This window comes from Rhineura floridana, chromosome 15 (assembly GCF_030035675.1).
Source record: "Rhineura floridana isolate rRhiFlo1 chromosome 15, rRhiFlo1.hap2, whole genome shotgun sequence".
NCBI classification, from domain to species: domain Eukaryota; kingdom Metazoa; phylum Chordata; class Lepidosauria; order Squamata; family Rhineuridae; genus Rhineura; species Rhineura floridana.
Genome location: NC_084494.1, coordinates 13,915,317 through 13,942,990, shown reverse-complemented (window position 1 = coordinate 13,942,990; position 27,674 = coordinate 13,915,317). Strand labels below are relative to the sequence as shown.

Sequence of the window (27,674 nt, the reverse complement as noted above, 5' to 3'; positions counted from 1 at the left end):
GGGAGGCCATCTTCCCTCAGCCCTTGTCTAGGGAAATACCACTTGTGCCCTTCCATGGTATATTTCCCAGGCTTCTCCTTGAGCACAAGGATACTTCAGGGCTTGCCCAAGGTATTTTCTTGCCTGAGGAGAGGGAGAAAATAGTACTTCCTCCCTTTCCATATACAGATGTTGACCAGACTTGTAGTTGAATCTTACTTCAAGCGTCTTACCCCAGTGCTTGGAATGAACTAGTTCATTGGATTAGTTAAGAAAAGCTCTGAACTACAGTTGAAAGTAGTTCCCATAATTGCTAGGTGAATTGAATGTGAATTAAAGTTGCTTTGGGGTAGAACTTTGAACTATTTCTAGTTCATCTTCAAGTTCATTTTCTTACATGTGTTTTTTACTCTATAAGCTTAAAAGCCATAATTATTGGGGAAAATATTTAAACAACTCACATTCCACTGTGTGCGTGTTTTGATGGTTTCTTAGTTTTCTTAAATACATTTTATATTCCGCTACAGCAGCCTGTAACATTCTGAATCTGGGGGGGAAATGGCCACGGATTATTTGGATGAACTTGAACTGATCTGTGAACTGAACGAGATCGTTTTGTAAAGGGATGAGTGTAAACTGGAATTAGTTCCTTTTGGGGCATGTTGAGCTTGAACTAGAACTAGTTCCTTATTAAAATGAACTTTCCAAGCTCTCTCTTACACTGCACCTGAGGGCAGCGGACAAGTTAGATAGCGCAAAGCAAGCCACTTGGAATATGCAGCTCAGTCGTTCCCTCTCCCTTCCCTGAGTATCTGCCACCTGAGGTGACTCCCTCACTCTTCCTAATGCAGGAATGGGAAACCTTTTCAACCCAAGGGCCGCATTCCTGTCTGGGCAACCTCCTGAGGGTCACATGTTATTGGTAGGCAGGGCCAGAGGCAACAGTGGAGGAGCAAAAAAGGTCAATTTGACCTGTGTACAGTAGGCTAGTTTCTGCACGCTCACACACCTCTCTCTGCCCTTCATCCAGGCAAGCAAGAGGCATTATCAGAGTTGAAGGACACATTCCAGGCAGGCAAAAACACTGAGGGTGCAGAGCAGCACCAGAGAGGGATGTAGCTCAGAAATAGGAGGAGTGTCCTGGGGACACTTCCTAAAGCCAGACAGAGAGGCCTGGAGGGCTGCATTTTCAGCCCCCCAGGCCTGAGATTCCCCATCCCTGGCGTAATGGTATGCTTGGCTCTGAAACACCATGGACCCACCTAACCAGGAGGACACCATAAAGCCCTTGTTCTTTAAAGAGCCTCCAAGCTGTTGTGGGGAACTATGGCCCTAAGAGGTGAAGATGCACTGAAGATCTAGCCTGACATTTGTTTTCAAAAGTTGGCCCCATTGGTTTTGAATTCTTCCCTTCTCTTGCGGGTGTGGTGCGTTTTTATGTTCTGAGGGAGCTGCCAAATCTCTCTCTCTCTCTCTCTCTCCAGCCCTGCTTTTGCCTTGTGGGTTTAGTCTCTGAGCTAGAATAGTTGAACCGATTCCAGATGTTAAATGATATGTTCAGAAGAGCCTCCTCTAGGCTCCTCAAGGGGTTATGCTGTTCCTGGATGCTCCTTTGAACAGCAAGAGTGACATTTGCCGCAGGGGATTAACCATAATCACCTGAACAGCAAGCCACTAACTTTTTGCGGAAGCCCACATCAGCCAGGCCCCGTATATATATACAGCTACGTTAGTAACAAATAAGCCACTCACTTGCTTCGGCCTCAAGTCTGGATGAAACATCAAGTATGACATGAATTTATAGTGTGGGAAAACCAACAGCTGATTGCAGTCAAATTACATCCCAAGAGAACTGTTTGTATGCTTGAGAAAAAAAGTGAATTAAACAATCCAAGTCTCCTGTGAGCCAGGGCTGGGTCCTGGTTTGAAGGGGCCCTTGACAGAGGGCCTTCCTATATTAATGAATTAATAGGTTAACCCTGAGATAGGGGACACCTCTACGCTTAGCAGATACTAAGATAAGATAGCTGATGGTGCCCAGGATGGATATGTCCCTCTGAGGTGGGGGGAGGAGTCTGCCTTGTCCCCAGTTGCCACTAGGGACGTTGGGAAATTCCAATGAAAAATGTAAACAGGAATGTTCACTTATTCATCTCATGTCCAGAACAGTATTCGCTCTTGTTGTTTCTTTTGGTCTGCAAATGATAATTTAGTTATTTATTTATTATTACATTTATGTCCCACCTTTCCTCCCAGAAGCTTAAGGTGATGTAAATGGTTCTCCTCTCTCTCAATTTTATATTCACAACAAGCCTGTGAGGTAGGTTAGGCTGAGAAACTGTGACTGGCCCCCAGGGTCAGCCAGTGAGCTTTATGGCTGAGTGGGGATTTGAACCCTGGTCTCCCAGGTCCAAGTCCAAGATTCTAACCACTACACTGATTACATTTTTCCGTATTTGCATGGTGTGTCCTTTGCATTGAAATGAATGGGGTGGAATAAGATAATGACAGTGTAATTTACATACATTATGTAATTGATTACGTAAAGTATGTAATTTCACCACAGCAGACAGCAATACAATGTAGCTTTTGGCGAAAGATGAACTGCAGTGGAATGGAAACAGTGCTGCATGCAATGAATACAGGGCAAAACAGAAAACGTTGGCTTCTCACATCCCTAGTTGCCGCACCCAAAATGAGGGATTGGTGGCTGTTCCAATTTGCAAGTTATTAATGGCTTACAGACCCAAAGAATCCTGGGGCATGCAGGTTTGTAAAGATGCTGGTCCTGTGCTTCCCTTTCCCTCATCCCTCTTGCCTAGCCCTTACACAGAACAAAGGATCCTCTGGCTCTTAAACAGATTTGAAATGGCAATGTAGGCACATTGCACAGGTCAGAAAATAATAGCACTGTTCAGCTGATTAAAGAAATCTAAGTTGATTCACCATAACTTTGAGTCGATTAATCCACTGGTTTAAATGTGCATACAGTAGGGCCCCACTCATATGGCGGGTTACATTCCAGACCCCCGCCTAAAAGCGAAACCTGCTGAAAAGCGGAACTCACTCAATAAAATGGTGCCCAACACCTGAAAAACGCTGTAAAAGCAGAACAAGTGCCATATGAGTGGGGCCTTACACTAATTGAAAACTGTCATATTAGTGGGACGCTGAAAAGTGGGGCCCTACTGTATAGCTTACATATCAGTAAAAGTAGTCATTCTGAAGCAAGAAGCATGCTTCCCTTGCAGATTATGCATCCAATGGTGGAATGCTGGCTTTGTGTAAGTGAAAAGTAGTTCTACTTTGCAAGCTCAAGCTACTGATTTTCACCTCTTCCCTGTTCCTACTGGAGCCCTCTGTGATATTTCCCATACAGTTCCAGAAGGTCCCCTAACATGCAGGAACAGCTTTCAGGGTAGGACAGCAATAGGGTAGGGTGGCTTGCCAAAAATTGGGTGTCCTGCCTTGCACAAGCAGATGTGCCTTCTGCTAGCAAAAAACCACCATTGCATCATCATCATCATCATCATCAGTAGTAGTAGTAGTAGTATTTTACACTTATAAGGCAACTAAGGCTCCATCCTATACACACCAGGCGTGGAGAACCTTTGGCTTTCCACATGTTCTTGGATTGTACTTCCCACTGTCCCTGGCACTGGTGGGAGTTTGCGTCCAACAACATCTGGAGAGCCACAGGTTCCCCATGCCTGTTATATGCACTTACCTGGTAATGTCCCATTAAACTCAGCCGGGTTGACGTCGGAGTAGCATTGAACCCACTGGACCAGGCAGATGGCCCATCGAGGCCAGTATCTTGCTCTTCCAGTGGCCAACCAAATGCCTATGGGAAGCCCAAAGGAGGACCTGAGCACAAAAGCACTCTCTACTCCTGGGGTCTCCAGCAACTGGTATTCAGAAGCATGCTGCCTAAATTGTGGAAGTAGAGCATAGCTACTAGCCATTGGTAGCCTTATCCATGAATTTGTCTAATCCTCTTTTAAAGTCATCCACGTTGGTGGCCATCACTGCCTCCTGTGGGAGTGAATTCCATAGTTTAACTATGCGCTGCATGAAGAATCTTTTGTCTGTCCTGAACCTTCCATGAGTTTTAGTGTTATGAGAGAGAGAGAAAAACCTCTGCCTATCCACTCTGTCCACACCATGCATATTTTATACACTTCTATCATGTCACCTCTGACTCGCCTTGTCTCTAAACTAGAAAGCCCCAAATGCTGCAACCTTTCCTCATAGGAGAGTCACTCCATCCCCTTGATCATTCTGGTTGCCCTTTTCTGAACCTTTCCAACTCTGGAAAGATTGCACTGTTGGGTTTCCATTGTGCTGATGTTAAAAGATATGACAGTCTAATAGATATGATAGAGGGGAAAAACTTTGGGAAGGAAGATGTGTGGCATCTTAGAAGAGGCATCCCCTCCTATATGAGGGAAAGGTAGCGTGCCTCCTGTGAGATGGTGCTTGCCATCTACAGTTTTTAAAATACTATATGCTATGTTCATTCAGAGCCACCTTTTCAATTTAGTTTTTTTTTAAATGAGTAATCTGACCTATATTTGATTTAGTCTTGTTTCCAAAATTAACATTAAGTTTCTTGCACAATGGAAGTCCCCCCTCTCCTCCCCTCATGCACCCTCTAAATCTGTTCTGGGGGTTCTCCCAGCTCTCCAGAGCAGATTTGGGGAGGGCGTGAGGTACATGTGGGGAGAGGAGAAGGGGGAAAGTTCAATTGCACAAGCATAAATGATTGCACTAATGGAACAAGAGCATTGAATACTGCACAACTTTATTCATTCATTCATTTCTTACATTTATACCCCACCTTTCTTTCATCAAGGAACCCAAGGTGGCATACATGTGGTTCCCATGCAGTCTCCCATCAGACACTGACCAGACCCAGACCTGCTTAGCTTCAGCAAGGTGGTGGCCTCATGTGCCTTCAGACCATAGCCTGGGATTGCTGCAGCCTTGCTCCTTTTTTTGTAGGTGTCCATCTAAGTTTTAGTCAATGAAATAGTTTTGTCATCAGTGGATGTGATTCATCAATTTAAGGTTGTATACCTAGGAAATATAATTTCATTGTAGGAGGATTTAAAGGACAGACAGGATAAAATACTCAAGGAGTGAGGGACTGGCAATACAGACACACAGAGAGAAAGGAAGATGCATCTTCCCCCAACTCTTCTTCCCTGCTGTATTTGTACATGGGTGTTAAATATCTCCTGTGTTTATCTTATCCATCATCATAGCTTAAGCTAGTAAAACAAATAGATGTCTTAGGAATGTATAAATTCCTGGAACTAGGGATGGGGGAGAATACATACAGGAACCAAACGCACCTATCCTTCGAAATTCACACTTCTCTGAATTTTGCGATGCACTCCTCCAACCCCATCCCCAAAAGAGTGTACAAAAATGTGAATATTAGAAGAAAGTGTGCATGAAAATACATATACTAGTGAAAGTAGCATACATAATGTATTGTATTAGAGACAATTGCTTGTAAAAGTGTGAACTAAAATGCTGAGCAAAAATGTGGACGTGAGATGAATAACCGTTTTTGGCAGAAGGTGAACTGTAGTGGAACGGAAACAGTGCTGCATGTGACAAATACAGGGCAGAATGGAAAATTATGCCATTCTATGTCCCTAGCAGTGATGCAGCTAAGGATGGACCTTAGGGCCAACGTCCTGGCCCTGCACCCTCCCATGACCACCCAGAGAGCAGCAGAAGATGGAGGCCGCAGCAAACAGGCCCAGTTGCCAGCAACTAGTCCAACATGAGCATGTCAGGGGCTGATGCTGATTGTTGCAGCATCCTGTCCATCTTCTTATTTTATAGTCAGGGGGCAGCTGGTTAGGCATGTACCCTTTTCTACAACAAAATGGCAATTTCCCTCCAAGCAAATGTGTTTTTTACATCAGGGCAGCTGAAACAAACCCCATTTTATTCCTCTTGTCATGATGGTGCTATGATTCAGATGAATTTTTAAAATGTGGAATGGCACATGGTCAGAGTATTCTCTTTTCTTTTTAATCATAGTTTGGCAAACAATTTGTTTTGCTCAAACATACCAAGAACATAGCTGTAAAGAATGGAATGTTGATGGAGAAAAGATAAATGTTAATTCTGAGTTTCACTTGTGTGTGTGGGGGGGGCAAAAGACCATTAAGTTCAGGGTTTAAAAATCACCTAACCATGCCACTGTCTGGAAGCAATGCTCCCTCCTGCTTGCCTTGTTTTTAGAGGGGCAGGAAGGCCCTGACAAATTTAACTTCTTTCGAACTGTTCCTTCTTGGAATCCATGAAGTCAGGTTTTCTGCAAAGTTGGTATGAAACTAGAGATGACCTTTCATTGCATTTGGTTGTTTGACCTGGAAAGGGAAGATGAAAGCTTGAAAACCCATTCACGTGCTGCTTGGCCCTTAAGATGAGGCCCCTAAAAAAAGCCACTAGTATCTATGTAGTGGTGTATGTTGGTGGGGGGAACAGTCCGGGCAAGTTGCAAACCAGGACTCTGTTTTTGGTAACCCCCACACACGAGGCAGAGAGAGTGGCTGACCCCAAGAGACAATGACATTACGCTAGTCAGAACGATGACCTCTGGTTGAACACAAATTCTTGCTTCCCAGTTCCCTGATCCAAAGTATTGCCATTTCCGTTGATAGATCGGGTCAGATATTTGGAGTGTGCGGGCCCTTGGTTTGCTCTCACAATGGTTAAATTCTTACCTCTAAATGGGCTTATTCAGTTAAGGCAGCAGCTGGTGCGATTTTGCGAAGAAAATAAACACTTCCTTCAAATATTTTGATTGGCAGCACGACAAGCAAAATACTCACCCTCGGAATTGCCAGGGCCCTCAAGAAAGCAACATAGAGGTGGACAAAATCTAGAAGTCAGGCCGTAGTAAATATTTCAGAGGTGAAGCCATAAAAATCTGGGGCGTTTTTAAAAATTATTGTTGAACTGGTGGATTCTGCTCAGAGTTTAGGAAGGGAGAGAGAGAGTGTACAGAATGGGGAGGGAAAGGGAGACATTGTCAGCTCCAGCCACAGATGGAGTGAAAGAATGATAAAAGTCCAACAGCAAGAGATTTTAATTCTGTTTTGTGCCCATGGCTGGCCCATGAAGGAGAGTGAGGTAGTGACCCCAGGCTACAGATGTGAGGCACAATGAAATAGCAGCGCATTGGCTTTTATGTATTTATGTTGCTAAATACATATGATGGTTGGAGAGCAACAGCTTGTGAGCTTCCCTGGGGCACCTGGTTGGCCACAGTGGAAAACAGACACTGGCCTTTGGCTTGATCCAGCAGGGCTCTTCTTGTGCTCTTGTCACTTTCTTTAGCCAGAAAGCCTTTTCCACTCACAGAATGGCTGTTTCTGACCAAGGCCACATACTAACTATACATTCAAAGCAGTATCGTACCAGTTTAAACAGCCATGGCTTCCCCCCAGAGCTTCCTGGGAACTGCAGTTTGTTAAGGGTGCTGAGAGTTGTTAGGAGATCCCATTTCCCTCACAGAGACACAATTCCCAGAGTTCCCTGAATCTGGGAACTGTAGTTTGTTGAGAGTGCTGAGAGTTGATTCCTGTTCCCTGGAAAGAGGGATTGATTGCTAAACTAATCCAGGAACTATAGCTGGGGGGGGGACCAGGGGTCTCCTAACCACCCTCAGCACCCTTAACAAACTACAGTTCCCAGAATGCTTTGGGGAAACCATGACTGTTAAGAAGTATCATAGTTCTTTAAATGTAGATGTGGCCTTGGTGCCTGGGGCTGCCCAATGTTTAGGGTTGGGTCTTGTGGAAGAGCACTTTGTAAAAAAAAGTGACCCTTAATGTAAGGGAGGTTCTTCCATTTCTGAAAAGACTTTACATAAACTCTTTTAAAGATCTTTTAATGAACCACTAGAGCTCATGTGGTAGATCAGGGTTAGCCAACTTGGTGCCCTCCTGATGCTGTTGGACTCCAATATCCATCAGCCCCAGCCAACATGACCAGTGGACAGGGACAATAAAGACTCAAAGTCCAACAACATCTGGAGGCAGGAGAGACTGGTGGCTGTGATGTCAGTGGGACAGTGAATCTGCTCCAGGTTTTAATCCAAACTTTCAAGGAGCTGTCCAAGGTACTGGCACCTTGGACAGCTCCTTGCAAGTTTGGACTAAAACCTGGAGTGGGTTCCACTGCCCCTCTACATTGTAGCCACCAGTCTCTACTGTCTGGAGGGCATCATATTAGCTACTCCTGCATTGTTCCTTAATAATATAGCACTACTCCGGAAGACATCTTGCAGCAGTTCATGGTATGATACTGATACATTTTTTCCCTTCTGGACGTGATTGTTTGGATCCAACCTATTGGCCAACCTTTCACCAGGCTGATTGTTGGTTCGTACTCCAGAATTGTTGGCTGATAGGAGACAATGGTTAGGAAATCATTGGAGCTGTCTTTGTGGATGCTTCCACACTGGGTGTTTAGTCTGGCATAGCCACACTTTGTTCACTCCGTTTTGTATCTAGATGATGGACAGGGAATGCAATGCAAACCATTGTGCTTTCTCACTTGCTGCAACAGTGCTCCCCAGGGCTCCTACTGGGAGGAAGGACAGAATATAAATCTAATAAATAAATAAATGGCATTTGGATTTGTGTTCAGTAAAAGGAGAACAAAAATGCATCATGGAGGCAAAGGGGGAGTGGGTTTCATTTGTTATTGCCTCAGTTAATATAGTCAAAAGAATCAAGGGCCCGTGCCTTTCATGGTCTGTACCCAATTGATGTACAGACTTGCACGTTTGAATGTTGCCTTCATATTAAAATAAAAACAAGCCCTGAACATAGAAAGCTTCTCCTGGGAGGAAGAGCAGGATATAAATTTAATAAACAATAAATAAAATAAATCATAATAAATAAATAGAAAGCTATCATTTCAGGGAGATACCACCATTTATTTATTAAACTACCATTTGTCCAAAAATGAATGTCAGGGCCTTACACAAAGACATTTAAAATTGCAGACATTCTAAAACACAACCAGCAATACAATAATATTAAAAAGAATAAAATGATCCAACTAGCCGAATAATATCATAATCTAAAATGGTGAAATAAACGTTTTTAATCTGGTGCCACAAAGAATACAGCGTCGGCACTGGGCATGCCTCGCTTGAGGGGGTATTCTACAGTTGGAGCACCACCACAGAGAAGGCCCTCACTTATGTACATACATGAGGTACTAATAAAGCTGAAACCGGGAGAAGGGCTTTCTCTGACAATCTTAACACAGAGACAGGCTGACATGAGAAAAATGTTTTTTCATATATTTGGGCACCAAATGGTTTAGGGCTTGAAAGGTAAACACCAGCACTTTGAGTTGGACCCAATAGTGAACACAAAGCCCATGTGGTCTCTTCAGAACTGAGAATGGAGCAGAAATTTGATTTTGCTTGCAGTTTAGCAAGAAACTTCCTAAATAATTCTTCTCAAAAAAACAAAATGCAAACTGAAACACAGCTATCCTTTGGAATTCATACTTCTCTGAATTTTGCAATGCAACTCAAAAACAATATGTACAAAAAGCATACATTGGAGTAGATGTGCATAAAATGCATATATTAGTGAGAATAGCATACAAGTGCATTATATTAGGGGAAATAGCTTGCAAAAATGAGTTAAGTCACATTAAGCCATAATTTATATTATTGGGAGAAATTCACACTAAAATGCTGATGAATTTTCATGGGGATTAAAAAAACACAACACAAATTGCTGTGGAGAACTGAATTTAAGATGGCGGAATGCTTTCCCCAGGGAGGCACACCTGGAACCATCTTTATCTATTTTTAGGCACTAGGCAAATACTTTCTTCTTTACCAGGTTTTTGGCCCTCAGTGTGAAGGGTTTCAGGTATTTGAGGTCCTTTTTAGTGGAGTGGAATTTGTAGACCCATCCTTCATTTGTATAGATGCCTTTTTAGGTTTTTATTGGTTATGTTTGTTTTAATTAGTTTTAATGTAAGTCACGTTGGGTCACTTCTGTGATGAAAAGCAACTAACAATATAACAACAACAACAACAACAATAATGGAAACTTAGAGAACTATAATTGACCGATTTGTCCATTCCTAGATGAAACATGGCTGCATCCACTTAAACCAAATGGAACTCTAGCAGCCAAATTCTGCACTAGGAGGCGCATTCAAACTAGGAGGCGCATTGCCAAGGGCAGCCCCACATATAATGCATTACAGTAATCCAACCTGTAGGTTACCAGAGCATGAACCCTTCTTCCACAATCTTGCACTCCCGTATGAGGAAAGGCTTCAGCATTTGGGGCTTTTCAGTTTAGAGAAATGATGAGTAAGGTGACATGATAGAAGTGTATAAAATTACGCATGGCATGGAGAAAGTGGATAAAGAAAGCTTTTCTCCCTGTCACATAACACCAGAACTTGTGGACATCCAATGAAGCTGACTGTTGGGCAATTCAGGACAGACAAAAGAAAGTATTTCTTCACACAATACATAGTTAAACTATGGAATTTGTTCCCACAAGAGGCAGTGATGGCCCCCAACTTGGATGGCCTTAAAAGAGTATTAGACAAATTCATGGAGGATAAGGCTATCAATGGCTACTAGAGCTTGGAAAAGTTACTTTTTTGAACTACAACTCCCATCAGGCATCTGAGAACAGGATGCTGGACTAGATGGACCAAAGGCCTGATCCAGCAGGGTCTTATGTTCTTATGTTCTTACCTTCTCCTGCCACACACACACATCTTACATGAATGCAGGCCAACAAAAGCTTTACCATTTGACTCTGCTGACTGCATAAACTGGCTGGGTTTGCTTCTGGCACATGTGACGTTCTCCTTTGGAGTCAGTCTTCAGTTGCTCACTTAATGCGACTTATTCAAAATGTTCAAGGGAAATCATATACTATTTTCCTCCCAGGACTGCACCTCTTCATCACCTTTATCCTCCTCCTCCTCATTTAGTAATATTAAAGTGCCTGAAACAATCTAAGTGCTGTGCAGTAGAAATTAAAACAGACAGGTTGCTGCCCACAAAATCTAATTAACAAAAGAACAAAAACTACACCAATTGTGTCTGAAGCATTCTCTAAAAATATGCACGCAATGGCTTACATCAAGGGGAGCCTATTATTATATTTATTTAATTTATATCCCGCCCTTCCTCCCAAAGGGAGCCCAGGGCAGCAAACAACAAGCATTAAAACATTAAAAACATCTTTTTAAAATATCTTAAACAACATCTTAAAAAATCTTTAAAAACAATTCCATAAGGTCTTGTTGAAAAAGGAAGGTCTTCAGTAGGCGGAAAGATAACAGAGCCTGTCTAATATTTAAGGAGAGGGAATTCCAAAGGGTATGTGTCACAACACTAAAGGTTCATTTCCTACATTGTGTGGAATGGACCAATGGGGCGCCCTCCAGATGTTGGACTACAACTCCCATCAACCCCTGCCCGCATGCTCAATGGTCAGGAATGATGGGGGTTGCAATCCAACATCTGAAGGCACTATGTTGGGTACCCCAGCTTTAGATGGTTGGGGGGCATCCTGACCCTGACTCACATGCAACTGATTTTTGGATGGCATAACAAATTGGTTTGCTGGAGCAGCCCAAACATTCATCAAGTCCAGCATTCTGTGTCCAGCAGTGGCTAGCCAGAAGCAGAGCACAAGCTTTGCCTACGGAAGGTTCCTGCTCCAATCCTGGGCATCTCCAGGTAAAGGCTGAGAAAGACCCATGGCTCAGGAGCCACTGCCAATCAGTGCAGACCAGGAAGAGGAAGCCTGTGGCCCTCCTGTGGCCCTCTTATTGGACTCCAACTCCCTGTAGCCCCAGCCATCATGGCCAATTATCAGGAATGATGGGAGCTGTAGTCCAACATTATTATTATTATTATTATTATTATTATTATTATTATTAATTAATTATTATATCCCGCCCTTCCTCCCAGCAGGAGCCCAGGGCGGCATACAAAAGCACTAAAAACATTAAAACATTATAAAAACAAACTTTAAAACACATTAAAACAAAACATCTTCAAAAACATTACTTTAAAGAAGTATCTGGAGGTCCTCAGGTTCTGTGTTCCTGGTTTAGACAATACTGAACTGGCTGATCAATAGTCTGATTTGGCATAAAGCAGCTTCCTGTGTTCCAGGTGCCTCCCCCGTCCCTGACTAGGAAACTTAAAAGCAGGGTCCTGATGGCATTGGGGCAGTGGAATCCACACCGGGATTTAGTCTGAACTTTCAAGGAGCTGGCCAAGGTCCTTTGCAAGAACTTTAGAGAGCTCCTTGAAAGTTCAGACTAAAACCCAGAGTGGATTGCACTCCCTCACTGACATGGAGCCACCAGCTGCCATTGCATGATGGAGAAACCTGCTGTTTGCCCCCATTGTATGATAACTAGGAATACTTCTGCTCTGGCCATTCTTTGCTGTCGGTAACCGTTCAGAGACCTAACTTCCATGAATTTCTCTAGCCATAACTTGCTTCCTTGCTTAGTTTTTCATTCATTCATTCATTCATTCATTCACTTAACAGGATTTATGTACCACCTCATTATCAAAACCTCTAAGCGGCTTTCGTATATATATATATAGTAAAATTACTGATAAAATCAGGTGTTAAAAAAAGTTATCCTCAAAATTTTCAAAATAAAATCTGTAGAGATAGATAGATAGATAGATAGATAGATAGATAGATAGATAGATAGATAGATATTGTAAAACACAATGAAATACATGTCAAATTTACATATCTGGGTAGGCTTGCTTAAACAAAAAAGATTATAATAGGCAATGAAAACAATACAGCAACGGTCCCTGCCTAATATCAATGGACAGAGAGTTCCAAAATGTAGGTCCTGCAACACTGAAAGATTAATTTCTTGCAAATGCGGAACAAACGTTATGTGGCACTTGTAAAAGTGCCAGTTCTGCAGATTGAAGTAATTTTTGAACCTGCGGAAGATGCTAGCTGTGCCACTCAAGTTGTTTCCAGGTTTTTTTTTTGGTAGAAGTCCTCTGTCTACACCATAGAGCCCTAAGTAAAAACCTGTGCTATTAAACCTATTTAATCTTTGATAGGATGGGGGAAATTGTAATGCCTCCCTGCACCCCACCCTCTTCTTACAAGCCCTTTGAAAACTTTTTATTCCATCAGGGGTTTTTATGATTGATTTTGTTCCTCTTGCCGGCCCTTAAGATTAGACTGTTCTTGATGCGCTCTTAATCTGTTGGATAGTGCGTAATTTTTTATTTGCTGTTTCATTGTTTCACTGTCTCCTTTTTTGATGAGCTGCCATGGAGGGGGAAAAAATCCTGGATAAAATGTCAAGGGAGGGATTAAAAATACGGTATAGTTCATGAGGATTAGAAACTTGCTTGCTTTATTACAAAACAAGAGACAGCAACATTCCAAGACCAGGTATATTTCTTTTTTACTGCGATAAAGAAGACCTTGTCTTGGCAGTGATAGCACCAGGAGCTGTTATGTGTTCCCATCCACATGTTAACAAGAGGAAATTCATAGACCAGAGGCTTACCTCTGGCATTTTTGCATAGCTCCCCCCACTTTTTTGTTGTTTTTGTTTTGCAAGCCGTCAGTATTTAACACGTTTACACTGTTGCTTTTATATGAGCAGCAGGCGGCAATTGCCAAGTGGTGCAAGCTCAGACTCATAAAATTTGGCCTCTCCAAAAACGTTGGGAGTGTTTTAGAGAGGAAAAGAAAAGGGGAAACGTGCCCTGAGCACTTAGCTTTTTATTTGAATTTCCTCTTTATGGAATATTATTTATGGTCACATGAAACATAATGACGCAGCATAAGGCCTTCCTTTGCTCTGCTCAAGTTGCCGAGCAGCAAATGGCGCCTGCCTGCCCTTGATTTCAAGATATCTCCTGGAATTCTCACAGCCAGCATTGCCAAAGAGGAGGAAGATGGAACGGGGGGGTAGGGAGGGCAAAGCACAGGCAGCATCCAGTGAGGACATGAATCAGCTCACAATGTAGGGCAGAATTTAGACAGAGGCAAGAAGGGAGGGAACAGTGTTTGTCACAAAGCAAAAAGGGCGACAACTCCAAAAAGCGAGCAAGAGAAGAAACGGTATGGAATATCTCAGACCCTCAGGAGAGGGAGGGGGTAATATTTTTATTTATTGTTACATTTATATCCCACCTTTCCTCCAAGGAGCTCAAAGTGGCATACAAACATGGTTCTCCTCCTCCCAAGTGTATCCTCACAACAACCCTGTGAGGTAGGTTAGGCCAAGAGACAATGACTGGCCCAAAGTCACCCAGTGAGCTTCAATATTTTAACGTGGAATATGGCCAACTGAAACAGTTTTCTGGACAGATGTCCTATGAAAGAAGAACAGCCTTCAAGTGAACTGATTTAGCTGCCGCTATCAAGATATGTCTCTTTTTTCTTTCCTTCCCCCCCCTCTTTTTTTGCCTCTGAGGAAGGTAATTGTTGAAACATGTTGGGCACATCACATTATCATAAGTATTTATTCCTCAACATACTTTTTCTTTTTTTAAAAAAAATTAAAAATAAAAAGCTAAGGGCCAAAATAGAGGTAATGTGACACGCCCATGATGGGATCTTTTAACACCTTTTTCTTTTATTAAAAGCATCCCGAGGGGGGGGCAATTTGGATTGGGGCCACAGTGCAGGCATCTCTCTAATATATCTATTTGCTTTTTTACCTATGAAATTTTTTTTGTTGCTTTTGGACTAAAAAAATACCTAAAGTGGTTTACAATATCAAAATGTCTAACAAAGTCATCAAAACCCAGACTATGGTCTGAAGGCACATGAGGCCAGCTCCCTGCTGAAGGTCTGGTCAGTGCCTGGATGGGAGACCGCCTGGGAACCATATGTAAGCCGCCTTGGGTTTCTATCAAGAAAAGAAAGGTGGGGTATAAATGAAATTAATTAAATAAATAAAACCGTTATGCCCTGGTAAGGTTGACAGCTGAAAAATCACAATAAAATACATAAGACCACAACATATCTAGAAAACAAACAACAAACATACACTGGAATGAAATAGCAGCAACTGTTTGACACCCCCTGCTCTCCCCCCCAACTACCAACTGCTACTGCTGAGGTCATCAGAAAGAAAAGCAGCTGTACGCCATCATGCTTAGACACCGCTCCATCTGGGAGCCTCTGTTATATCTATATATATCTATATATCTGGAGCTAAACTGTCCTTTATTTGTATGAAATGAATTGTCTTTTGTAAGTCACCTTGGGAGGGCTTTGTCTTGAAAGGCTGCATATAAGTCCTTTGAACTAGGGATGGAAAGATCTGTCAATTGTGGCTCTCTCCAATTCTCATTTTCCCAGAGTTAAATTCAATTCTCCACATTTTGGCAACAATTTGCAATTTTTTTTAAAAAAGATGCTCATGAAAATTCTGCAGCATTTTAGTGTGAATTTCTTGTAATAATCACATTTTGGTATGCAGTTTTGACTAATGTACACATTTTTGCAAACACATTCTCCTAATACGATGCATTTTTTATGTTATTGTCACTCATATATTCATTGTTATGCACTTTCCCCCCCTAGCATATGCACTTTGTACACATTGTTTGGTTTTATGTCATTTTCATTGTTGGTTTCATTTTAAGAACTTAAGAGCCTGCCTGCTGGATCAGGCCAGTGGCCCATCTAGTTCAGCATCCTGTTTTCACAGTGGCCAAGCAGAGGCCCACGGGAAGCCCGCAAGCAGGACTTGAGTGCAAAGAGCACTCTCCCTCCTGTGGTTTCTAGCAACTGGTATTCAGAAGCATGCGTCTGACTCCGGTTTTATGCATATTCTTCCTTAAGTTATGTAATTTTATAAATGAGAACTGCATTGCAACATTTGGATAAGTGTGACCTTTGAAGAATGGCTGGGTTTCAATTCTCATATTGTTTCAGAAAGTGTGGATTTGATCAATTCAGCTTTAAATGCAAACTGAATTGAATTTCTTCCCCATCCCTACTTCTAATGTGGCAGAAAAGGTGAACTTATCTAATGAAACCTAATGAAAAATGAAACAGCCATCCTTTGAAATTCTCAGTTCCCTGAATTTTGCAGTGCAGTTTTCCACCCAAGTAATAGGAACAAATACTCGGGTAAAGCGTGCATACAAATGTATGTTAGCACAAATTACATTCAAAATGCATTATATTTGGGGAAATTGCTTTGCAAAAATGTGTATATAAGGCAAAATTTGCACTAAAAACCTGATGAACCTTTATGAGGAATTTTCTTAAAATGAGGAGAACTGAACATAAGGTTGGAAGAATGAAACCGAGAAACCAAAAATGACATATTCACCCATCCTTACTTAGAACAAATAATAAATAAACGTTCAGTTCTCTTTCTCCAGAACGGTCAAACTAGATGTTTGCTAGATATGTAGCATGTCATTTTCTCTTACTTAATTACAGGCAGTTAATTATCAGGAAGGCATCATGCAGGGAAAGGAGGCTTAACTCTTTACTCCCCTGCTCACTCCGCTGCCCCTCTTGCAGCTAGAAACCTTAGGTGGGAAAGTCCCCACTGGCAAGAGAAAAGGAGATTTGTGATTGGCTGCAACTCCCTGGTATGCCACTCCTGCATGTTTGGAGGTGTGTATGTCTTCAGCAGTGGGGGCTGATGGCCCCATATCAGTGGGGCAGTGGAATCCTCTCTGGGTTTTAGTCCAAACTTTCAAAGAGCTGTTCAGACTAAAACTAGGGATACGATCCATTGGCCGGTTCCGTCAACCTAACAGGCTGGTATCAGTTCGAGTTCATTGCTTGTCCACAAGCCACTGCTTTTACTGATTTGTTTTTCCCTCCTCAGAAAAAAATATTTATATTAATATCAATATTTTAAAGGAAATATTGATATTTTAAAGGAAATTTCAATAAATTGGAAATATCAAAATTGAAGGAAATATTGGTAAAATATCGATATTAATATCAATATTTTAGATATGGATTTTCATTTCTGAAAATAGCCACGGAAAATCACTACATAAAAGTCCGATCTGCAGCGAAAGAAAATAAGCAAATCAATGGAAGATTTGGTACCAATCTGAATTGGGTGGAATTCTTGCACATCCCTAACTAAAACCCAGAGAGGATTCTACTTCCCCGCTTCATGGAGCCACCAGCCGGCACTGGGCTTGGGAGAACTACTAAGAACCATCCATTTGAGCCTCCCTATTAGCAACAGGCAGATGAATTGAGGCTGACGACAGTCCCAGCCAGCCATCCTGACTTCACAATTAAAATTGCATGAGGGGAGGAGGAGAGGTGCCCTTGCTGGCTCCACCTCACCATTGCATCCCTATTACATCCCTAGTATTTTAAAGCCTGTTTTTATGATGTTTCAAAGTGTTTTTTGTGCTTTTGTTTACTGCCCCGGGCTCCTGCTGGGAGGAAAGGCGGGATATAAATCAAATAATAAATTAAATAAATAAATAAAAATTACCTAGCCCTGATGCCTCCTGCACATTGGATGGAAAAGTTCTCTGTCAGGGAGCCCGATCAATGCATGGGTGCACCCCACACAATTTAGAACCCTGCACAGTCAGAATTCTAAATCACACATGGAGCTTCCATGCGTAGGAGCCAGGGGTATAGTTGTCCAAGGTTGTGGGGATCATAGACCCTTTCCTTTTTTGGGAGCAGTGTCCCAGCCAGGTCCTTGTGTATGAGCCCATCAGCATGAAAAGGGAGCCTGGTAGCCACTGAGAACAGTCTTCATCCTTTTGTGCTGATTGGAGCCAATCAGAGTGAAAGGAGGTGAGTCAGCCACTGAGACGACTCTTCTCACTAGCTAACACACAGCCTCCCCTTTCATGCTGGTTGGCTCCTAGGAACGTCTGTTAAAATCGAGTGTGACTCCCAAGAGGACAGGGAGAGCAAGGGAGAAGTGGGAAAGGGGGCATGGCTATGAAGAGGCATGGTGTGGGTATCACGAAGAGGCCCTGCAATTCTGAATTTGCCACTACACTACTGGAGGAGAGACAGGGCCAACGAATATGGGCCTGTTTTCCTGCTTCACACAACAAGGGTGAACAGGGAAGGCTAATGTAGAACAGGAATCTGTTGGAAAGAGGGTCACCTCATGTGCCTTCCAAAGTGGTCATACTGGATCAGTCTTTTCCGTCTTTCCCCAATGAAATATTGCTGCACAGGGGAAAAAATGATAATTACATTTCCGCGCTTGTTTCTTTTTTTAGGCCCTCAGAGGCAAAACAAAAAACAAAACCCAGTAATAGCATGACCTACAGTAAGCAAGCATTCAACTATGTGTTTATCAGCTCTGTCCCTTGGGCCTATCAGCCCAAACAGACCACCCGCACGAAGGCCTCAGAAGACCCTGGCATAGACTCCAGATTTCCCTCCACGTCGCTCTATTTGTGCGTGCGTTATTTGTGTGCCAAAGCAGATGGACTGACTAGCTTGGGGACTCACTGTCAGAGGGCTGTGCTGTCTATTTACTACACAGCCCCGGAGAACAGCTAAACAGTTTTATTTCTGTGTTTACAACTGTGCTGGCAGGAATCTAAAATAGAAGCGAGCATGTGGCTAATACACAGAGCCACACATTTTGCAGAAGTAGCAAAAACATTTTTGGAGGGGAAAAGCCTAAATTGGGGTGGGGAAGGAATCCCAACAGCCCAATGAAGACTGAGTGTGCTCAGTCGGCACAGAATGCTGGCTACCTGTTGGGGGAAGAGGGAGAAAATGGAATAATTGGGGGAAGGGGAATGGAACGGTGCTTCCTGGAAAAGGGCATGGTCTTACTGACTGGGACCACATTCACCCAATCATTTATTCCACTTTCAACAGTCATGGCTTCCCCCAAAGAATCCTGGGAAGTGTAGTTTCCTGAGAGTTGTTAGGAGACTGCTGTTCTCCACACAGACCTGCAATTCCCAGAATTCCCTGGGAAGAGGGATTGACAAACTACTCTGAGAATTGTAGCTCTCTCTCCTAACAATTCTCAGCATTCTTCACAAACTACTTTTCCCAGGTTTCTTTGAGGGAAGCCATGACTGTTTAAAATGGAATATAGGTATGGTGTGAATGTGGCCTGGAACTCCATGCTGAAACATTTTTTTTTATGCAGGTCCCACTTGTTAATGCAAAAGTGAAAACGACTTATAATAATTATCTTTATTACCTATACCCGCAGTGCCTAGGGATGGGCGAGTAATTCAATTCCATTTGCACTTAAATGCAAACATATCTGTTTCACACTTTCCAAAACGATAGGCGAACCAAAACACAGTCATCCTTCAAAATTCACACATCTCCAATTTTGCAATGCAGTTCTCTAGTCAAGTAATGTGGACAAAAATGCATATACTAGTGTGTATAAATGCATATATTAGGGAAAATAACATACAAAAACACACTCTAGTAGGGAAAGTTTGCAAAAATTGGTATATTAGGCAAAATGTGTAATAGAAGAATTTTGCAGTAAAATGCTGATGAATTTTCATGAGGACTTTTTTTTAATTACAACCTTATGTGGAAAAATGTGGAGAACCGAATGTGAGATTGGAAAATGAGAAACCGATGAGGGCAGATGCTCACCATACATTTAAGGTTCATCCCACGTACATTTACATCACATGACTTATCCAAAAGAATTATGGGAACTGTAGTTTCTCCCTCACAGAGCTTCAAATTCCTAGCAACCTTAACAAACTACAGTTCCCATGATTCTTTGGGGGACATCATGTGCTTTAAATGTATGTGTGGATCTACCTACAGAGAAACCAAAACTGACGTATTTGCTTATCCCAGTTGTGCCATGCCATGTGTTGGCAGGAGAAGGCTAAAAATTCCAACCCATAATAACATGATCTCTCTCTCTCTCTCTCTTTCCCCAAAACTAGGTACATCTGAATTGAGTCCTTTCTCTGATCCACGCCAGTTTGACCGATCCTTTCCTGCATTACCGGGCCTCACCGAGACCAGGTTTTCAGACCCTAGAATGCATTACCCTGGTGCAATGTCAGCAGCCTTCCCTTACACAGCTTCACCTTCCGCCACTGGAATTGGCGGCATCAGCATGACCGGCGTGCCCGCCACCACTCGGTTTCACCATACCTACCTTCCTCCGCCATACCCCAGCTCCACCCAAAATCAGAGTGGACATTTCCAGACCAACCCTTCCCCTTACCACTTGTACTATGGCACATCCTCCGGGTCATACCAGTTCTCCATGGTAGCGGGTGGAGAGCGCTCACCAACAAGGATGCTTCCCTCTTGCCCAAGTGCATCAGCCGGAAACAGCTTGATCAATCCCAGCCTGGCCAATCAGAACGACGGCGTAGAGGCGGATGGTAGCCATAGCAACTCGCCTACAGCTATGACAACTACTGGGAGGATGGATGAAGCTGTCTGGAGACCATACTGAAAAAGGACTAGGAAATCAGGCACCTTTAGCTTTAACTGGATTAAAATGCCCAACAGTGCGGTATGTTAGTTGGTCATTTAAGAGGAGGTGATAATTAAAAGGAGCCACCGGTAACCCACCCCTTCCTGATATGCATTGCAAAGTGAGATTGCTCTTGTAGAAAATATAGGTTGTTAATTCAGCAAATAGAGACTGGAGATAGGCTGAACTTTGTATACATTTCAAAACTAAACCCTTCCCACCCTACGCACATCTCCCCATGAGGTTGCCCCTGATAAATGTCGATCGTGTCCAAAATATACATAGGAATGTATAGAAGGGAAGTGCTCTCCTTTGTCGTGTTGTGGCAGAGTGTGAAAAGCTCTAATCAATCATCTCAAAGGTCATGAGATTTTAAGAGTGAATGAATGAATGAATGAATGAATGAATGAATGAATGAATGAATTTAGTTCTTCAGATACTATTGAAGGTCTCTGAAGCCAGGTTAACATAAATACAGCAAAGGAATGCCAGCACGTTTTGCATCCTATACTCTGTTAACTACAGAGTGGTGGCCTTACCGGCAGACAGTGGGATATCAGGGAACTTCTCCTATGCAAGTTTCATTGAGCTGGACATAACGTTGCTGAATCTTTTAGTGGAGCTCTTTCAGGAAGGCAGGAAGACATGATTCTAGAGGATTGTGACTGAGTTTAATTTAATGCTGGAATGGGGTACTAGCTTCACATCACCAAAATGGTTTGAAGCGATATGGCCTGTCAGATGCCACTCTCTAAATAACCAGGTCCAGTTGGCGGGGAGGGGGTGAGGAGTTGTCCACGGAAGCAGGTGCTGTGCCCACCAGTGTGACCTAGCAGCAGTAAAAGAAGCTGGAATGATGCTGTCCATCTCTTCAGGAGGAAGATGCGGGCAGGGGTGTTGCATTCATGGCACAGGTCTCCAAGGCTAATTTGCATAGAATGTGCATGTGCTGCTTATATATGCTCAGAGACATATTTAGGCCTCTGAGCAAATTAACTTAGTGGATGCCTAAGGTATCAACAGCAATGCATTTTTGCAGCATCCCAACTGGCTAGCCTGGAAGCAAAGACATGTTTTTTTTAGGAGGGGAGCAGGGGGGTCTACTGCAAAAGCCCCATGGCTCAGGCCCTCTGGGCCACCCCCTAACAATGCTCCTGCTTGTGGGGCTGAGTCTAGTCCTTCCTCCCACATGAAACAGCCATGCAGTATTCCAGCTTTCTTTACAAGCCTATGCATTCATAACCCCAGTTGCCATGTGTATACTGTGCTCCATCGGGGACATAGGTCTAGGTCTCACGGAGGTAGTAAACCTGGGTTTCAGCTGTACTAGTGCTGCAGGGGACTTATGATGAGATGCTTCATCACTAAAAGCCATTCCTAGGTATAGAAAACCAACATGTCAGGGATAGGAGTGGGGCAAATTTGAGAGAATTTGCATTTAAAAGCAACCTACTTAATTCACACTTTCTGAAACAACCCGTCCTTCAAACTGCACACTTCTACAAGTTTTGCAATGCAGTTCTCCAACCAAGTAGTGTACCAAAAAAATGCATATACTGGGTAAGGTGTGTGTAAAAAGCCATTTACTCATGAAAGTAACATACAAAAAAAATGCTTTACATTAGGTGAGCTTGCTTTGCAAAATTGTGCATATTAGGCAAAACCGCATACAAAACTGTGTATACTAGGAAAAATTTGCACTAAAATGCTGATGATTTTTCATAAAGGCTTTTTGAAAAAAAAAATTCAAATTGCTACAGAAATGTGGAGAACTGAAGTTAAGATTGGGAACATGACAGATTTGCCCATCCCAAGTCAGGGAGAACCTGGCAGCTAAGGTCTGTTCACAAGAAAAGCCTTCCCCCTTCTACCCAATGAACCCTTGAGCTGCCCCTCCTCTGGCACTGATGTACTTATTGGCCACACACCCCTCCAGCAGCCTTTACAAAAACTGAGGTCTTTAGTCTGAAAGAGCCCAAAACATGTAGGGGTATTCAGGAGCCCCGATTAGATCAGGCTTGCCAATCACACAGAAGAGCCCTATGTGCATGCATATTACCACTTCAGACTTTGCATGCAGAATAACCTGGGTTTGATTCCTGACAATAACCAGCAGGGGTTAGAAATCCTGGTGAGCCACTGTCAGTCAGCGTAGACTAGGAACGGAAAGATCTGTCAATTTCGATTCTTTCCTTTTTTCATTTTTCCAATCTAACATTCAGGTGCCCACATTTCTGCGGCGATTTGCCAATTTACTTTTTTGGAAAAAAATCATCATGAAACTTCTTCAGCATTTTAATGCAAATTTCTTGTAATCAACACGTTTGTGTACACAGTTTTGACTAATGAACAGATTTTTGCAAGCAATTTCTCCTAAAGCATTTTTGTATGTTATTTTTACCGATATATTCATTTTTTGTACATACTTTCCCCTACTGTATGCATTTTTGTAAACATTGCTTCATTGGAGAACTGCATGGCAAAATTTAGATGAGTGCAAATTTCAAGGGATGGCTGTGTTTTGGTTGTCATTGTTTTGGAAATTGCAAATTTGATAAATTCAGCTTTAAATGCAAACTGAATTGAATTTCTCTCCCATGCCTAGAAGAGAGAGCACTAAGCTAAAAGGATCAAATGGTTTGACTTAGTATTGGGGATGGGTGAGCAAGTCAGTTCAGTTCACATTTTAATGCAAACCCACCTCATTTATATTTCCCAAAACAATACACAACATGAAACGCAGCTGTCCTTCAAAATCCACACTTCTCTGAATTTTGTGGTGCAGGTTTTCCAATAAAAAAAGATGTACAAAAATGATATATTCAGGGAAAGTGTGCATTATGAAAATTGCTTGCAAAAATGTGTATTGTAGGCAAAACTGCATGCAGAAATTATATATATGGAAGAACAAGCAGCAAAATACCAGTGAATATTGGTGACAGTTTTTTTTAAACAATAATAGTAAATTGCAAACAGATGCAGAATAGGGCAAACTGAAGATTGGGAAAAAAATAAAAGGCAAAGAGAAACGAAAATGGACAAATTAGTCCATCCCTACTCTGTATAGGGAAGCTTCCTGTGTCCTCATGCCAGTCCGCATGTCATTGTCAGGGGCAAGGCTAGTGACTACACTCCTGTTCTGCCCTCCCACATTCCCTGAACACTGTACATAGGCTTTTCTTGTGAGCATCCCTCTCCTTTTCTATGTGGGTGGAATTTTTTTGGTGTGGAAGAACATTCAGTCCATGGTAGCTGGTGCCCATTGGGGCTGGTAGGGCGGAATGGACCCAATGGAGCAGACTCCACTGCATTCAGTCGCTGAAGGCCCAACCTTCAGTCCAGGGAAGTTCAGCGGTATGATCCAGACACCAATTTACCACCTCAGTGAGTACCAAGTTACGGGGAAAGGCTGTGGCGCAGTGATAGAACATCTGCTTTGCATGCAGAAGGTCCTGGATTTAATCCCCACTGGCGTCCTCAGTTAGGCCTGGGAGACAGACTCCCTGTCCGGCAGCCTGAGGAGCTGCTGCGAGACACGGTAGTTCCATGGTTCCCAAACCCTTTTCCCCCATGGACCACTGAGGGTCTTGGCAGACCACTTAAGGGGGTTTCTGCCTGTTGTAGCAATTGTAACGTGCTGTGCTAGATGCTGCATGATTTTTAATTGCATTTTACTACTTATTTCTCACATATTGTATTTTATTGCATGCCATAGAATTCCAGTTGTAATACAACAAAATACAATGTAAGAAATAAAAGAAGCAATAAAATGCTATTAAAAATCAGCATGAACATTTAATATGATGGATGTGCCATCTCCCATCTTTAACTACAAATCCACAGACACACCACAGACCACCTGAGTGAAGCTCACGGGCCACCGTTTGGGAACCCCTGGTGCAGGCAATACTGAGCTCGATGGAACCCAGTGGTATAAGGCAGCTTCCTAGCATTGGAGATTTCATGTGCATCTATGTGATTTCATGTGCATCTATGTGAGAACTCCTATTTGGAGCTTAAACCATCCCCATTTAAACTCCTGGGGACATAGCCCAGATTCCAAAGAGTGTTGATTTTAGGTAGGCAGGTATTAGCCATGTGAACAAGTACCATATTGCTGTTTTTAAAAGAAGTTGCAAAATGATGATCCATGTCTAGCAGGATCATTACACTTCATAATGGACCCTCCTTCCTCTGCACATGCTAGACATTACATGAAACAATGGTGTGGTGGTACATTCTGCAATGCAAGAGCCAATCATGACAGCTCCCATAGCCACACCCTCAGGGAGAGTCCAAATGCCTATTTGATTAGGATCGGCATGACTGCAGTTCTCTGCAGAGTTTCCTGGAAGTAAGCTACCTTGAATTCAGTGGTGCTTAGATTCAATGTATAAAACACACTGAGCTTCAACAAAAGATCTTAGAACAATGGAAATGCACCTTTCGCTTTTTATTAGAAGTGCAAAAAATCTTGCAAAGTGTTATGATTTAAACTGCTAGCATGATGTAGAGACCCCATCAAAGAAAAAGAAAGAAGTATCTAGCCTCAGCTTGACTATTTTCTTCATTTTCTGATTTCCTTTATGCCAAGCTGTCATAAATAAACTTAAATGTTTTATTATAACCTCATTCACTTCCCAGAGCAAGTTGTGTCTATTACTTATCCTGATGCTCTGGCTCATGACATCATCACTCCTGCTCTGAAAAAAAACATCTCAGAGGTGTATTCCCTCTCACTACACCACTGAGTCCTCAAATGGGAGGTATCATTATGCAGCCTGATCAAAGAAAATCAAACACACACAACCATTCCTTTGATGAAAAGGAAGACACAGGAAGTATGATGGCTCCCCACTCTGGATAATGGTCAATGTGCTGTGTGGTGTATGTGTGCAAGGAAGAGAGAAAGGAGGAAGGAGGATTCCACTGGGTTGCATAATCATCCCTCAGTGCTCATATGAAACCAAATTCTATATTGGTCACTACACATTAACTTGGCTGATCACACATCTGACAAACCTATTTTTGTGTGCTTGTATCTGGCATTTAAAAAACCCAAGAGCCCAAAATTCTTCTTTTGGTGAGAGATTGTTGTTCTTGTGGGTAACTGCTGGCTGCCTCTAATAGAGTCTTGAAGGCTGTTCTCGAGACCAAAACCAAAAATGTTCAGGACAATCTAGTGTGTTCTTGATGTGCACTTGTTAACCACACTAGAAAGTACACCCTCTGCCAGCCCAACCCTTTCAACTTTATGACAGGTGTGAAGAAAAACATCTGTTTCATGCAAGTGGTCAAACATATTTGACCTGGGGGATTTTTTATTTTATGTTTTTGCTTTGCACTATGATATGCTTCTTTTTAAAAAATGAAATGCACATTGCTTGTACAGTAAAATCTTGTTTCATACATGGAATATTTAACTGTAAAAAATTAAGCCTACTTTGGTCTTTATTTGTTATAATAATATAATTCTTTTAAAGATGTTGCTGAAGGATCTCATTTCTTAGAACGTGTGTGTGGAAGGTTTTCCATTTGTTTTAGAATAATTTGCTTAGAAGATGATTTTTTTAAAACCTGCAATCTGTAGATATGCTGTGTTTAACATGGCAGCGACTGGTTGGTTTTTTCTTTTCTTTTTTTTAAAAGGAGCTGATTTTGATTATGAATATTTTTTAAATGTTTAATAATATTTAAAAGGTGAGGGTCTGCGCAGTTTTCCAGCCCTACTTGGTGGTATCTCTGTTGTGAAATGTAGCCTTCCCCAAACTTTTGTCTTTTACATGTAGCACTTGTAAACTATCTGGATCACAGATGCTGTTGCAAAATTCAATAGTACCAGTCTACAGTTGAGTAAAAACATGGAAAGGTTTTTTGAATGTTGGAGGACAAGCTTACATCGCTGCCTCTTGCCCTGCCACCTAGGCAGCTCTGCTGTGGTGACTCTCTCTCTCTCCACAACAGCTAAATGGAGTTCTTCCATCTCTGCTTTCTGCATCCACAACAGCAAACTGGCATCTTGTTCCGTCAGCTTCATCATATGGATTCTTGGGAGTTCAGCTAGCCATAGCAGAGTGGCTACATTTCTCTTTCCTAGAAGAAAAATAAAGGTCCATGTTCTTTATCAAATATTCATGATGATGTTGCTAGGTGTTACCTGTAATCATTGGAATGCCTTGCCATGTGGAATAAATAAATGTATGGTTACTGATTGAGAAATTGGCTCTTGGCTGTTGAATTTCATCCACTAATACTCCTCCCACTGAAGTGAATGTGGATATCCAAAACAGAAGCAGACTTCCATTCCCCCACCCTCCTCCCCACTGATTGTATGATGCCAGCTTCCACCCACCCATTGCAAGACTTTGGGTAGAGAGCATTTGCCTGTAAGTTTCTGCTTCATTGCCTGAAGAAGCAGCAGGCACCACTATGCTCGACAGATGGTCCATCTGCACTATATATTTAAAGCAGTATCATACGATTTTAAACATCCATGGCTTCCCCCAAAGCAGGCCTATAACTTGGGGGGGAATGGGGGCACCACCACCCCTGAACTGTGCATTCTCCCACCCAGGATTTTTTTTGCAAAATTATCTTTTTAATTTGTGACATAACACACAATGACAACCTCCATTTAAAGAATGATAGCTTATTTTAGGAACAGGAGCGATTTAAGAATAGGACCCTCTAAAAATTCAGTGAATGAGACATGGCTAGGGTTGCCAGGTCTGTGGTTTTCACCCAGAGACTCCGGAACTTTGGGGTCCTCTCTGGGTCTCCAGGTGAATCACCTCAATCTCTAGACTCTCAGCTTTCATTTTTTAAAAAAATAAGTTTCTAGGTGGTCTGGTTCAAGAGATATACAGCAAAATGTCAGCCCCCCCCCGTAACTTCTATTAAATGAACTCATAGCTGGCTGCTCTAATCCCACACTTCCAGGTTTGTAGCCAATAAATGAAGTCAGGGTTGTGATTCACAAGGATTTGTTAACCTCCAGGGAATAACTAGAACCCATTGCGAGGCCAGAAAACTTGTCTTTTCCTGCTTGTCTGAAAATCTCATAAATTGAGTAAGTATATAGTTTTCAGCAGTAGCAAAAATCCCTTTTTCTGTGTGTTGAGATCAGGAGATGTAGAACAAAAAAATCACAGCAGGATCTTGGTAGGCAATTGTTTACAATTGTCAGTTATGAT

The 27,674-nt window shown here is 42.3% G+C and overlaps 1 protein-coding gene across 1 annotated transcript in view; it reads left to right on the top strand.

Moving 5' to 3' along the window:
• The window catches only part of RUNX3 (RUNX family transcription factor 3), a 92,750-nt gene extending 66,073 nt beyond the window's left edge, over positions 1-26,677 (top strand). The window contains exon 5 of the mRNA XM_061597207.1: positions 19,937-26,677. Coding sequence (XP_061453191.1) covers positions 19,937-20,460 — 524 coding nt within the window. The 3' untranslated portion in view covers positions 20,461-26,677. The remainder of the gene's footprint in view (positions 1-19,936) is intronic.
• Positions 26,678-27,674: the final 997 nt, after the last annotated feature.